This window comes from Falco peregrinus, chromosome 4, assembly GCF_023634155.1.
Source record: "Falco peregrinus isolate bFalPer1 chromosome 4, bFalPer1.pri, whole genome shotgun sequence".
Lineage (NCBI taxonomy): Eukaryota > Metazoa > Chordata > Aves > Falconiformes > Falconidae > Falco > Falco peregrinus.
In genome coordinates, this window is record NC_073724.1 from 112,692,268 (window position 1) to 112,706,808 (window position 14,541).

Here is a 14,541-nt window from a genome sequence, read left to right on the forward strand (position 1 = left end):
TTGAAGCACAAAGCCCAGTGTTCCTGTAAGAATTAAGTTATTATGTTTTTAAACAATCATACACAATAAAGCAGCTGAATATTGTTTCATAAAAAAATACTATTGCTGATGCAAATCTGATTCATTCTAATGGCTACTATAATTAACTGCATGGTTTGTGAGCTGTTAATTTTGAGGATGAATAATTGGTTAAACCAGGTTTTGTGTATTGTAATGTAATATGCTTGTTCAATTTTCCACTTAATTTCAATTAACATGGGTTTTACATGTACTCCACTGTTGCAGTTTTTATGCCTATTATTTTTAATTAGGAAAAAGCAATACCTTGGTAGAACAGAAAAAATGAGCAACACTGTGGTTTGTTTCCAAGGTTTTTTTTTTCCATTACAGATATTCCAAGCTCATATCACTTTGCTATACAAAATGTTAATCACCGCTCCTGAGGTTGACTGGAATTGGGAGTGCCAGCTCCCACATGAAAGAGAACGGGAAAATGGATCTCTCAGTCCCCTCATTCACTTACTGACCTCTACACAATCATTTTCAGTTCAAACTATGTATTTTTGCCACCCTTCCTGACGTTTTCAGTGCTCAGAAATGTTTTAGTGATTAGAACTGTGTGGTGATCTGCTTCGCTAATGGAAAGGGGAGTTTGTAGAGGGACCTGTTTTATGATGGGATCAGTCACCAGCTGGACATTCTTACTCATCTCCACAAAAGGTGCTCAGATGTCAGACTGGATGCTGGATGGATATTGTTAAACTAGATGAGTGCCACTCTCAGGGTCAGATATATTAGTCTTCATTTATTTCAAGAAAAAACCTGTCTGTATGTCAGTCTTTTTGTGGCATCAATTACTTCTCACACTGTGCTACCCCTGCAGGTGTAAGCTCCATCCCTGCCCCTTGCCAATGCCTCTATGGGAGACACTGTCTTACAGAGTGGACACAGAAGGTTGTTTGCATTTGCTTTGCTCCTAGATGCCCACATGTGGGACTCCCTAGCTCCTAGGGTTGGCTGCTTGACTGATAAAAGGAGAGCAAATGTTCTACTAGAGCTCTTTCATTGTCCTCCCTCCAGAGCCAAACCTTTCCAGGTGTCCGACATATTCCCAGCACCGTTAATGCAGTTGCTTTATGTCTGGCTCTTTTCACTGCCCCAGTATTAAAGATCTGGTGGCTGGAGTGCAGCTGGCAGCTTTGCTAATGACATACAAGGCAGAAAACCTCCAGCCTACTCTTCCTTAGCTGGGATGGCACTGCCAACGGAGTGAATCTGTGTCATTAATAACACCGGGTTATAAAAAAACGGCCTTCAGGGTGCTACTCAATGTACTTTTATAGTGCATTTCACAGAAGCTTAAATAGGAAATACAAATCCAAGCACTATGTTTTAAAAGCCAAACATCGTAAGGTTAACCAGTTTTGGCTAAACGGAGTCATTGCCTAACCCGCATCATCAAACTCTTCACAGACATTTTAATGCATCCATCTACATTGCATCATTGTCCTCACTTCGTAAATATAGAGAGGCAGGAGAGACAGAATCAGAAGAGTTAGTACAGAAACTTCTGGTGCAGTAAAGGAGTTGTGCCTAGGTAGGTCTGTCTGCACAGGATAGGTTCCCATGTCTCTGAAACAAAAGTCTTGCCTACAAGGTCACTATAGAATAGACCCCATGTTAGCATTTATACTTCAACAAAAGATTTGTGAGGATCTGGGGAGATTTCTGCAGGTGTGGAGAAGTACTAGATTCCCCAAAACATGTTATAATGATCATAAGTCATGCTTAAAAAAAACCCACATGGAAGAGAAGGCAAAGGAAAATAACGTATGTGAGGTGTGGAGCTACATACAGAGAGAAAAACAGCAGCTGGATAGTAAAACATCTGAGGGGAATCTCTTCTTTCATTCCTTTATTTTTTTTTGGGGGGGGGGGGGCGGGGGGTGGGTTGTTGTTGTTGTTTGGGTTTTTTTTAGCATGGTTAGTGTGTGTACCAGTAAGAGCATCTGCTATGAGCTGTTTAAGACACTGTAAAAGACTTTTTCCACCATTCATAGCCAACCTACCAACAGATGTCTGAAGGGCTGACTGTATTTCAGCCCCACGCACTAACCACCCACTCTGCGCTGTTCCCTGGCAGGCCAGATGACCCTGAGGACGCAGCATGTTCAGGACTCCAAGATGGGCTTTGTGATCAATGCAATATACTCGATGGCATACGGCCTCCACAACATGCAGATGTCACTGTGCCCAGGCTACGTGGGCCTCTGTGATGCCATGAAGCCCATAGATGGTCGGAAGCTCCTGGAATCCCTCATGAAGACAAACTTTACTGGGGTCTCTGGGGACATGATCTTGTTTGATGAGAACGGTGACTCGCCAGGAAGGTAATGTTGACATTTGTCAAACTGTTTAATACCAGACATACTAACTGTTCGTAGTAGATGCATGTGGGCTTGACACCAGAGCTAAGATCTCATACTTCTGTTTTCACATTTCCTGACTTTCTGTGTAATTTTTCCAAAATAACTCTTCTTTTTTTATGTACATTTTTTATGATGTTTAAGGTTAAAGACATGAACTTTCTTCATACAATCTTCCTGCATGAATATGCATTTTCATCTGTACCATTTAAAGGAATTTGCTCTCACTAAAAATCATAAGACCTTCAACTTCATGTTGATAGACCATGACAGCTACCACAGCATTGCTCTCTTTGGATGTTTAAATCTATGTGAGTGAGCAGTAAGTAATCACAGCAGACATAGTTCTTTAATAAGAAAGGTAAAACAGTGTGAGAAATAATTTACTGATTTGTCTGGGATTTTTTTCCCATCAGAATTATTAAAAATCTGCTTCCATATCTTCCAAATAAAGCCTTGCATAACAGACTAAGCTTTTAATTCATACTGTGCTGTTATAAGTCAAATTGAATTTAAATAAAACTTCTTTTGCTGTTAACTTTGCTGTACACATACATCTATGAATTGTAAGACAAGTTTTTCTTTTTCTATGACATATATGCAGTACCCATATAAATGCACATTGAAAAGTGTAATGATTTTTTTTCTGGGTTTCTGCCTACTGAACTCTCAGAAGATGAAGAGCAAGTGTGATAGCATTCAAAGTATAATTTTTCCCTGTATTTCAGTTGGTAGATTCCTGCCTTATTCACTGCTTTTGCTCCAGTTTGACTGAGGCATCCCTTTCTGTCTACATTATTGGCAAGATTTTAAACATCTTTATGACGGCATTGTATAAACAGATGACTAGAAGGAAAATGGTTCATCCTGTACACTCATTTAAATTTTGCCCTCTCCCAATAATGTGAACAGAAAGGAAAGCATTAACTTCTGAGTATGGGTAGGAAAAGGTAAATCCAGTGGTAAAAATATTTTGACATTTCCAAAAATTCCTGTAATTTCAGAACTGATTTGTTAAAATTTTATTTCATTTGAAAACCTGGAAAGTCAGCGTTCTCCCCACAGGAAAGCAGGACAGCCACCTACAAAAGCAGACTGTTTCTCTGGAGACACAAATTTTCAGACTCTTCAGACTCAGACTCTAAGGAGGTGCACTGTGAGCTGGTAGGAGAACTCAGACACAAACTGGCAGAAACCCAGGAAAATTTCAGATGGAAATGTATTTTCAGCACTGTTTTGGTGAGCAAGGCTGTCTTCCGCTAAACATTTCTATTTTTACAAATAGCTGAATTCTGAAGAAAAGTGCTCAGTCTGGGTTTTTCTGACCAAATTATTTTAAAAAGACTTGTCCCAGACTTCTCTTAAAGGGTTCCTATTTGGTTTGAATGGTGCTCAGTTGCAGTGGACTGCATCCTACCTTATTCCTATCTGTTTCATTCATATCTTGCAGAAAGTCAGAAGACTGCTACAAATAAATGATATGTGGCATGACAACACCAAGGTTAATATCTAAATGTTGCAAAGAGATCTTTAGCTTCAGCTTTCCTTCATGTTGGCTTGCCTAACAATACCGATTTAATTCAGTTTGTTGCAAGGAATTCAATTGAGTGTCTTGGGTCTTTTTAAATTCAATTCTAAAAAAAAATGAAGGAATTATGTGCGGTCATTTGCTCAGTCACAGCAGGGACGTTAGTGTTTCACTGATGAGCAGGGGTTATGCACCTCGGGGTAACACAACTTTAAGTAAATCCAGCCTCACTGGATTTGTGTGAGATGCAGTAGGAATCTGTCAATTCAAACTAACGGACTGTGTGTGGTGACAAAATGTCCATGGAGTTTGTTTACTTTTGAAACATAGTTCTTTGTTCTCTCTTTTCCTACAATAGTCGCATCATTAAATCCAGTCTATGTGCTTAAATTAGACAACACTGAGTCAAAATATAATTTTTCATGGTTAAGAAGGCTTTACAGGAAGGTCCATCTCCAATGCCCAGGTTTTGAGTAGTTTATAGTCTTTTGAGCACTGTCAAACACTATTTGCAACAGCTGGGAGATAGTGCAGTCATACTGGAACAACACCTCTCCCCTGGTCACTTGCATTTGTAGCTGCATCTTCACTTTGTAAAACAGAAATTCAAATCCTCACAAGTGTACCCCTGTACCCTGGTGGCAGTGTTAAGCAGGAAATGAGAACACAAAAAACCTCTCTGACCTAGATAGCTCAGGATTTTGATGTATAGCAAAAAGGGTTTGATATTATGCAACAGATGATTAATCCCACAAGATGTCCTGAATCCTGGTCCTATTCCAATGCCCTGTATGTATATGTTGAACTTTAAGCAGACAGACAGTCTAGTGGAGGGCTTCATCTAGGTCAGACAGAAGACATGGAAAAACCCAAATGAGTATGGAAGGAACAGCCATGATTTCTCAGGAAGATAACGGCTATCTGTAAATACTATCAAAACTCCAAAGAAGAAATTGAGAAGGCAGGAAAGGGCAAGGAAAACAAGATGCTGACGTTTTGGTTGTGCTACCAAGAGAATATGGATTCTCGGCAACTTCATGGCACTTCTGTTTTGAAACAAGTATTTTGCACTGAGATTAGGGCAGTGCTGGAAATATGCTGCTGCACCATCTGGTCTCTCCTGTCTTAAAGTGACAATCTGTCCCTGTGGTATCTCAAGGAAGTTCCAGGGAAACACTGACTCATGAACTCCACTATAGCAATGGACTTACTGTGTCTGGCTACTACTATCAGTCCACCAATGCTGTTCTCCACAAAGAGAGTGACAACATATTGAGACAATAGTTTATTTAATTTGTTAGATTTCTTTCCGGTATTCCCCTTGGGATGTATGCATGGAACTACTACTGGAGGGATGTGTGGTTTAGGTCCTGTGGCCTGTTAAGCATTGGCAGTACTGTCATTCATCTGCCCATGAAACTCAGAACTGACAGCTTTAACAAAGCAAGCCACAGAGGAGCGTTACAAGGTCCTGACAATACTGACTAAAGACTCCACAGGGGCTTCTGGGCTAACTTTTTGGTTAATCCGTTTGATCCTTGAACAGACTGTTACTATGCATGTGAATCTCAGAAAAAAAATGTCGGTTTATAACTGTGCATAAAAGCCTGTTTATTTGGTTTGTGCATGTGTTATCTAGATTCAACTCATTTGTGTCAGTCTGGAATTCACATCTCCAATTTAGATGAGGTCATTCTCAAATCCATGGACGCTTCCTTCCTCAGACAGGGTGGAAAGTGAAATATTCCAAAATCCAGGAGTACCATAAACCTTTCTTCTTAGCTGTGTTGTTGCTCGTTTCCTCTTCTTTTGGAAAGACTCAAGAGTCATGTGGTACCGGTAATATCATATCACTCATTCAGTCAGGCTCCACTTCCATTTTCTTTCACAGGTTGCTTCAGGCCTAATCCTGACCTGTGTGTGATTTTGACATCGAATCCCTGCCATAGTTTCCCCACTGTAAGTTAGACTTTGTTTCCTGATGCAAAGCATCCTGAAATCCATGGATGGAGAGTATTATAGAACAGTTCTACTGTAAATTATCAGCATGGGAAAAAATATTGATGCTAGATATATTATGGCTACTGCTTGTCAGTCTTAAAAGTGTTCCTTCAAAACTTACGGGAGATACTTGGGTATCTTAGTTAAGAGATGGATTTAATGAGCTGGTTCTTTTACTTATCTGTACATTGGACTTCACAAATTACACTCTGAAAATACCACTCCTAATCCAACCCTGTCTGTATGCTTTGCTTGAGGACTAATCTTACGCCTGCTGCAAGAAAAAAGTCTTTTTCTTCATGAGCCAGGCGGGTTTTCTAAACCTATGATTGTGCTGATCTTCTCAGTCTGTATCATTTGCTTATTTTCCATCTATGAATTTCATGTTGCTTAGTCAGATTACTGCCAAATCCACTAAAGACAAGGTAAAGAAAAGCATGGCATCATCACTTCAGGAGCTGCCCAGCTTTCCAAACATGCCTTACAAGTAAATGCTAAAAGAACTGGCCTGTAAGGCAAAAGGTGGCCTGGTGTTCAGCATGCCAGTAGGAGGCTAGTGAGTCCCACACACCTCCACAGTCCTTCTGTAAGACTCTGTGGGAGCTAAAAAGAAAGTAGGAGGAAGAGGAACATGAAACTGAGAACTCTGATCAGCTCTAGCTCTGCTCTTAACACTTCTGTCCCCAGATAATGAGATGATGTGACACAAAAGCAGCCTAGGACTGAGGCATCAATACTTTCTTTTCCACACCATCCTGCACAAGGAATTAAATGTGTTCTGATCATGGAGGATTTACATCAAAATGAAGGGAGTTGTATGGATGGGAGAGAATAACATTTGCTGCTGCAATGCTATAGAAGAAAAGGGGGAAAAAAAAAAAGGCAAGTCTCGATTTTGTTCTTCAAATGCCTGGACTACAAGCTGCCTCTTGATAAGAATATCTCCCTGAAGCCTGAACAAGTTCCAGAGTCATGGGCTCTGTGCCTGAAGAATGATGCCTGACCCCTCTCTGGGTGCAACACCAAATTGCATCTTGCGGTCTTACAGCGCAGGACATTTCTTTTGATCCCACAGACCTAGGTTGCTTCTGCCTCACTTTAGGAGCTCAGATGTCTTCAGGCTTGCTTTCTCCAGAAAGGAATAAGCACCTGCAAACAGTGAGGAGCACTACAATTGCCACTGTAGGTTTAGATTTCTCTGCATCTGCTATAGAGGGAGCCTAGGACAGCTAGGGTTCCCTATGCGGTTGTTTAGAAGCTTCAGTGCTGAAAGCTACACAGGATGAATCCTGTCCGGCTCATTTCATTGTTCTCCTTAAATAAATATAGTCATTCTCAGAAACTCAGTCACTTAACCCCAAGTGTTCAGGGAACTTTCATTGTGATAGAAGAAAACAAATGAAATTACAAAGGAAAAGAAAGATTATAATATCACAAAAAATATTGGGAGACACTCAAGGGCAAGTATAATACTTGAAATTTTGCCTTTTTTATTTCAGCAGCTTGAGATTGACTGTATAGTGTTCCTGTAAACATTTCGTGATGTTCTCTTCCACTCAGCTATGTCTCCCTTTTGTGTTTCCAAAGATATGAAATCATGAATTTTAAGAAAATGGGGAAGGACTACTTTGACTATATCAATGTTGGCAGCTGGGACAATGGTGAGCTGAAAATGGACGATGATGAAATATGGTCAGAGAAAAATAATATCATCAGATCTGTGTGCAGTGAACCCTGTGAAAAAGGCCAGATAAAGGTAAATATTTTCTTCATTTACCTCAATCGTGGAACGCATAGCCTTGAAATCTGAAAGCAAGTGTTTCTTGACTCTTACAGGGAGACAGTATCCCACACCTTAAAGTCCAGACATGTATTTTGTTCTTACTCCTATCATAGTCATTATTTTCATAAGTTGCCATTTTCTTGTACTCCTATATCTGTGAACAGCTGACTTTTTTATCCTTATATTCCAAATGCTTTAGACCAGGTATTGTTTGGGGGGTTTTTTCTGCATGTTTTTACAGTATGATTCAGTGGAGTGCAAATCCCTGACTGGGACTTGTCGGTACAATTGCAGGTAAATTATAAACAATAATTGCTACTATTTCAGTGCTAGACATAGACAACTAGACTGGAACATTATTACTCAGACCTTAAATCTGTGGTATTATCACAGAATATCAGTAACTACCAGTACTGAGAACTTCAGGAAATGTAGGTAACATTTGTTTTTAATCATACCTGGTTTACTGTTTCTTTGTTTCCCAGGTTTTACATTTTTCCTTCCTCCCTTTCCATGTTCAAGTAAGGAGGGTCACATATTAATCTGTCACATATTAATTGTTCTTTATTATTCTTCAGCATCCCATGGCACTTACTGCAGAACAGTTAAAATACTGCAAGTCCTTAGCTTACCTTGCAGTCATTTATATAAAAGCCTGTGGACTAAGAGGATGGGCACAGACAACAGACTGAAAAAAAGAAACAGCTGTAATTTCTGACATGTCTCACCGGAAGCTGGGTTATTTTTCCCCTGTGTTAACATGGCATGCCTGCAAAACTGGGAAGCAGCTACGTGGAGGGGCTGGTGGGAGGCTGACCATGCTCTGCAACACTAAGTGAATCTCTTCAGTCTGAGTTTCCCAGAGTTTTGGGACACAGTCAGCATGTTTTATTCACTAACTGGTCTTTGTAGAGTTAGTAAGTGAGTCTCATCAGACCAAATGTCTATGTCTTCAGTGTAGGTATATACAGTTATATCAGATTTCTCAACTTTCTTTATAGTCAATGGAAACAATACGTTATTCCAGATCAGGAGGCATCTCATCCTCATGTAGGCTTTGAACACAATTAAGATGAATCTTGGTGTCAAAACGTTTCTTTCTCTTCACTGATGGGAAAAGGCACCTAGCCAGGACAGTTGGTTTGGATGAGAACATACCTTCTGCAGACACATAAAGAAAGGTGGTGTGACTTACTCTCGCAGTAGCTAAACAGGGATTTGATGTTAGCCTGCTCCAGCCAGAGTTACATATGTGAGAGGACAGAGATGGACAAACCAATAATAACGTTGGAACTGGGCGGCTCAGAGTTCCTTTATGATCTGTCGCCACAGCACAAGTGATGGGAAGTATCCTGTGATCTTCATTAACGCAGTTTCCTTCCACCTTCTGCCCATGCTCTCAAGGATTCTCCCAAGAGGATTTTTCACCATGAATACAATACATCACACACTTAGACACATGCTTGAAGTTCTGTGTCTGAAATATTCTTTATGCTTCTCATTAGGTTATTGATTATATTCTTCACAGTCCTTTATCTTCGTGGTCTTCACAGATGATGGGGAGAGCCTGACCCTGCCAAGTTCTGTGGTGGAATTCTGTGGGACTAAGTCATTATGCAGGAATTCGAAAGATTCAGTGTAATGATATATCCAACACTTAGCAACATTCGGTACATTCATCTGAAGTGCTTGATAAAATCCAAATAACCTAACTCTATACATCTGAAATAATGTGAACATGCTATTATTTAGATAAACAGAGGTTCAAAGGATTGCCCAGATGACAAGGGGAAGGGAAAATATTTTTTGCTTTAAAAATAATTATTTTTATTAAAAGGGATAGAAAAGGTTGTTTTACAGTTAAGTGCTACAACAAACAATTGTTCAAGAAATTAAAACTAAGAGGATGAAGAAATAGCTGACTAAGCAATTTAATACAGAAAAGTCTAACCTGATTCTGAGTAGTAGAGTAGTAGAGAACAACTATTTTGATTCCTAGAGAAGGATACATAATGCTTCTCTGGATTAACCCCTAGTTAGTGATGGGTAAGAAATGATCACTGTACCAAGTTTTCTGACAAATGTGCCAAATTCCAAGTATTTTATAGATTATGTTGATTTGTTGAAAAGTTTAACAGAAAAGTATAAATTAATTATTTTGATAAAAGATTTAGGTGCTTTGATAACACCATACAGTTTCTATTTTGTCATTTCATTTTCCTGAGTATTTTGTACATTGTAAAATTATGGATTTTTATAATGCATTAAGTTTACCAAAATACGTGTCCAGTAATTAGTACAAGCTTCCTAAGAACTGGTTTTCTAGTTCAAAATGAAAGAAATCCCACGATGCAAATAATGCTGATAGGCAGATATTTTGCTTTGCAGGTAGCTTTAATCTCAACATGTGCAGAGCAAATCACTTATGCTCCTATGGCCTTTCTGCCAGTTTAGCTATTCAGGTGTAGCTTGTAGCTTTTTTCTTTTTTCATAGCCTACAATTTTAAAAACACCACCAAAAATTGAAGTTTTCAAGTCCCCATATTTCTGATTAATATGATAATTTACACCTTTTTCACTGCAACATTGCAAAGAGTAATCCAGTTCTTTTTGATCATACTCCTTTACATTTTATTTATTAAAATTGCAATAAAGACATCTGGCTTTGAAGCCACCTTCTAAATTCATCATTACAAAAGATACATAAGTCAACCTACTACTTATGCTATAATTGGGAATATCCTTTTATAAATTGTTTGGGAAGAGTAGAGAAGCTGGGAATACTTTATTTCAAAAGAAAGACATATTGAAAAGAAACACAGATGTTTTCAGTGTGCAGAGATGATAAACAAAGATCCTGAAAAATCTGCATCTCAATCATGAGTGTGCAACAACATTTGGCAGTAAATTATAAAATGAGAAATCGGGTCAGATGTTAAAATAGATAAAGATAACATTCTCACTCTTAAATGTTAATTAGAAATGAAATACCTAAATAATACTGGAAAAGGCATGTTCAGTTTGATAGCTGGAAAAAATCAATTTTAACAAATCATTCACAACTGGGTGAAGAATAATCACATTATCCAAAAATCTTTGGGTAATGAACCCTTACAGAAGTAACGCTGTTGACATGACTCCCTGTATGGACCACCATGGACTGAATTATGTGCTTCGAGTATCATGGACTGGCTTCTGTAGGCACATCGCCATCTATGCAATTTAGAGTTTTGTTAATTATAAGAGGGGAAAAAAACATCTTATTGTCATTCTACACCTCCACTTATACTTCTGTGGAGTCGATGTTTTCTCCTGGTACATACATGATGGGAGAACTGAGAACTTGTATCATATTTTGTATAAGCAAACATATCCTGAACAGGAATTCCCTTTAAAATAAAACTTTTAAAAAACTCTATCAAAAATAACAAATTTAAAAAAATTAGATTAGCAACTGGGGCAGCATGAATGTATATTTATGCTGCTAAACTAAATGTCAATTTTTGTCTCAGGTGATCCGTAAAGGAGAAGTGAGTTGCTGTTGGACCTGCACTCCTTGTAAAGAGAACGAATACGTATTTGATGAATACACATGCAAAGCCTGCCAGCTCGGCTCCTGGCCCAACGACGACCTCACAGGTAAATGAGTTGTGGCTGTGCTTATGTTGTCAATGAAAATATTAATCTGCTGAGCAGATGAACTCAAGTGAGTTTCAGTCAGTTTGAACCCAGGGATAAAGCTGAAATTTTAACTGGGGCTGGTATTTGTCTGCTCTCCTCAACCTGATCCGGGAATCACTGGTGTACTTCAGCTGCCTTCTAAAGACCTGAGTTACTAGATCTAGAAATAAAAAATATAGTCCTGGTTTTATATTCAGCCTTGTTCTAACATCTAACTGGTGGTGCAGATCTCATCCTTCCCCAACCAGGCTGAGAAATTCAGGGAGATCCAATTTCAGAGTTTTATTTTCTTCACAAGCAGGTACTAAAGAATCAAGGGATACTTTCTTTTTAATCCAAAAAAGTTATGAACTAGTTGCTGTAGTTACTACTGTTAAATGCACAAGTGCTCCAAACAGTCTTAGGTTTGCATTTTTGTCTTTGTTTGCATCTTTGTTCACCAGAATCTGCTAGACTACAGGGCTGGTGTTCTCCTTGCTGTGGTGTAAATCTCTATGCTCTTGCAAAATATCAGTTTGGCTACTTTAGAGATAAACCACTCCAACACTTGTATCCCACAGCCTCTCTTCTCTATGACTAATAAACAGAATTCAAGTATTCAAACACTCAGAGCACACACCACTACAGCGCCCTGTTCAGAGATCAGGTTTTCATTGTGCCAGGCTCTGTATAGACAAAGGAAGAAGAGACAGATTTTTTCCAGAAGAGCTCACAGACTTGGTTTGCATATAATTCTTGTGGATTAGGGGAGAAATTTTTGAGGTGAAAGAGAAGGAAGACAAGGGGAAAAACAGTTGGCTGAATGGATTTATATAAGTGGAAGTGTCAGTCAAGGCGTGGCCTATTGACAGATTTTTATATATAAAGTTAACCCTTTCATGGTACAGAATGTTGCATTGCTGTCATATATGACCTAGGGTACCTAATTATTGCGAAGTAATATCATTTAGCCATGAAACTGATGGGACATTTTTCAGAAAATGTAAAATGTGGAACTTTCCATAAGAAAAAAACCTTTTAACTGAGAAAACTGAAACAGCAATAAAATGGATTTGCAAGTGCTCCTCCAGTCTCACTCCCCCAGCCCTGCCTCCAGGGCAGCAGCAATCACCGAGCAAAGCCTTCCCATCTATGAAAAGCTTTCTTCTGCCAGAAGAATGGAGAAGGGGAGGAAAAGAGACTTGGCTTCGCATGTCCTCCAGAGCAGCATATTGGCGGTGTGGAATATGCTCAGGTTCACATCCCATCTAGGTCATCTAGAAGCCTCCAAAGCCCATGTTGCAGGGATCAGGCCACTGCACCAGTCTGGTCAGTGCAAACAGTCAACTCTTCAACCACTGTGGGTCTTGTACGAGATGTTGGAGATCCCAGTTCATGCATCTGTTTTAGTGAGCATCTGAGGTTTTACCCAACATAGATCAGCCAGAAAAGGAGCTCATTTAGGAGGGAACTGGCTCCAAGTACCTCAATGGACCAACAGAGGACCCACTGCCGAAACACCAGCAATGGGATCTGCCCATTGACCCGATGAAGTTTGGGTAATCAGCCTGTAAGCATCATACGTAAGGCAAAGTGGAGCAAACAGCCACCATCTTGGCCTTTGGGGTCTGTGCTTTGAGCCGTCTTCCCAGGGCATGCAGGTCTCCATGCCTCAGGCAAGGCATCAGTCTGGGCTTGTGGGAGGATTTACCCTCTGAAAGTCTTACTTGGCCTTCAGGATGGAAAAGCAGGATAGGGTGGCACCTCAAAATCTCTTATAGGATAGGATGGATGAGTCAATGATTTTTCACCCAGCCCTGATTGTTTTAAAGGCAAGTAGTTGTCTTCATAGTCAAGAAAGTTGCTTTTTGTATTACATGAGCTTCTACATTTTGCAAACTATTCATCTGGCTTTAGACATGCCTTTTATGCCTTTATAGGGACCAAAGTCAATACGCACACAAAACAACCCCTCAACATCAATGCCAAACAATGTTCCTCAGGAAACCTAACCCTCGTTCCTCAGCCAGACACAAATTCAGCAGGAGCTATTTGGAAACTGACACACACACCCTGCCCCCCTTGGCATCCATGAGCACAGCTGACACAATATGCACTCCTGGTAACAGGACACCCATCACCATGGCTTCACAGCTGTGTATTCCCCACCTAACTTACTATTCACATGATGGCTGGATCTTATTTTATTTATTTTTAAATCAAAACCAGATTTTTAAAAGTCTATTACCGGCTTATCCATACAATCTATTGAGCTGTATTTCTAATGATCATATTTACTGTTCCAACTTTTTCAGCTTGTAAAAAACTGCCTCTGAGTCTTGTTTACAACAGAAGATTTAGTAATAAATGAGAATTAAAAGTAAGGAGAGGGAGATGTATTTTGTATCCTGGCAAGGAAATTTCCCCTCAGTTTTATAAAGCATACACCAATCTCCTTGAAACGTCCCTACATCTGATACTGCAGCAGTTTATGTCTCTTTGCGGCTTGATAAAGCCGTATCTTAGGCAATGTCAGCTCCACAAGGCTACACATATAAAAAGCTCATTGGAATAAGTCTTCCTTGCATGATCACCTTCAGATGAGAGTCCTGTAAATATATCAGCCACGTGCCTGAGAAGGCTTTCAATGTGGAGCTGCACCTCAGTGTTTGCCAGAGATCTGAACTGGATAAAAACATTTTTGGAATCCTTTCTTGGCTCACACAACAAAACATTGCTCCATCTTTCTTATGCTCAATAACCAGCATCAGTTTTGTGCCACAAACTTCACTATATAAAATGTGTAATGGCAGGGATGTTGCTTACAGAAAAGAAGAGAGATTAATGCCTTTTTCAGTTACCTGTGGAATATCAGATTTCAGAATTCAGGTGCAGGAGGGGAGAAGACATAAAGGATGTAATACATGTAGGAAAACAAAGTTATTCTGAGAACAGAAAAATACATTTGTGTTCTGAAGTACAGAAAGGTACAGGAAGCCCAAAGGTAGTGGGAAAGACAAGTGAGAGGAAGAGTTTCTCTTGATTAAATCAGTGACTGTAAAAAAATCTCCACCTAGAAGTGAAGCTGAGGTAGGAAAGGCAATGTTTAGCCACCCATATTTTATTTCCCTCACAAATGCCAG

At 39.5% G+C, this 14,541-nt stretch overlaps 1 protein-coding gene across 1 annotated transcript in view; it reads left to right on the forward strand.

The window, feature by feature from the left end:
• LOC101915830 (metabotropic glutamate receptor 5) overlaps nucleotides 1-14,541 on the forward strand; it is a 156,222-nt gene that overhangs the window by 96,223 nt on the left and 45,458 nt on the right. Inside the window, exons 3-5 of the mRNA XM_027779416.2 lie at nucleotides 2,144-2,390; nucleotides 7,543-7,711; nucleotides 11,251-11,377. Coding sequence (XP_027635217.1) covers nucleotides 2,144-2,390; nucleotides 7,543-7,711; nucleotides 11,251-11,377 — 543 coding nt within the window. The remainder of the gene's footprint in view (nucleotides 1-2,143; nucleotides 2,391-7,542; nucleotides 7,712-11,250; nucleotides 11,378-14,541) is intronic.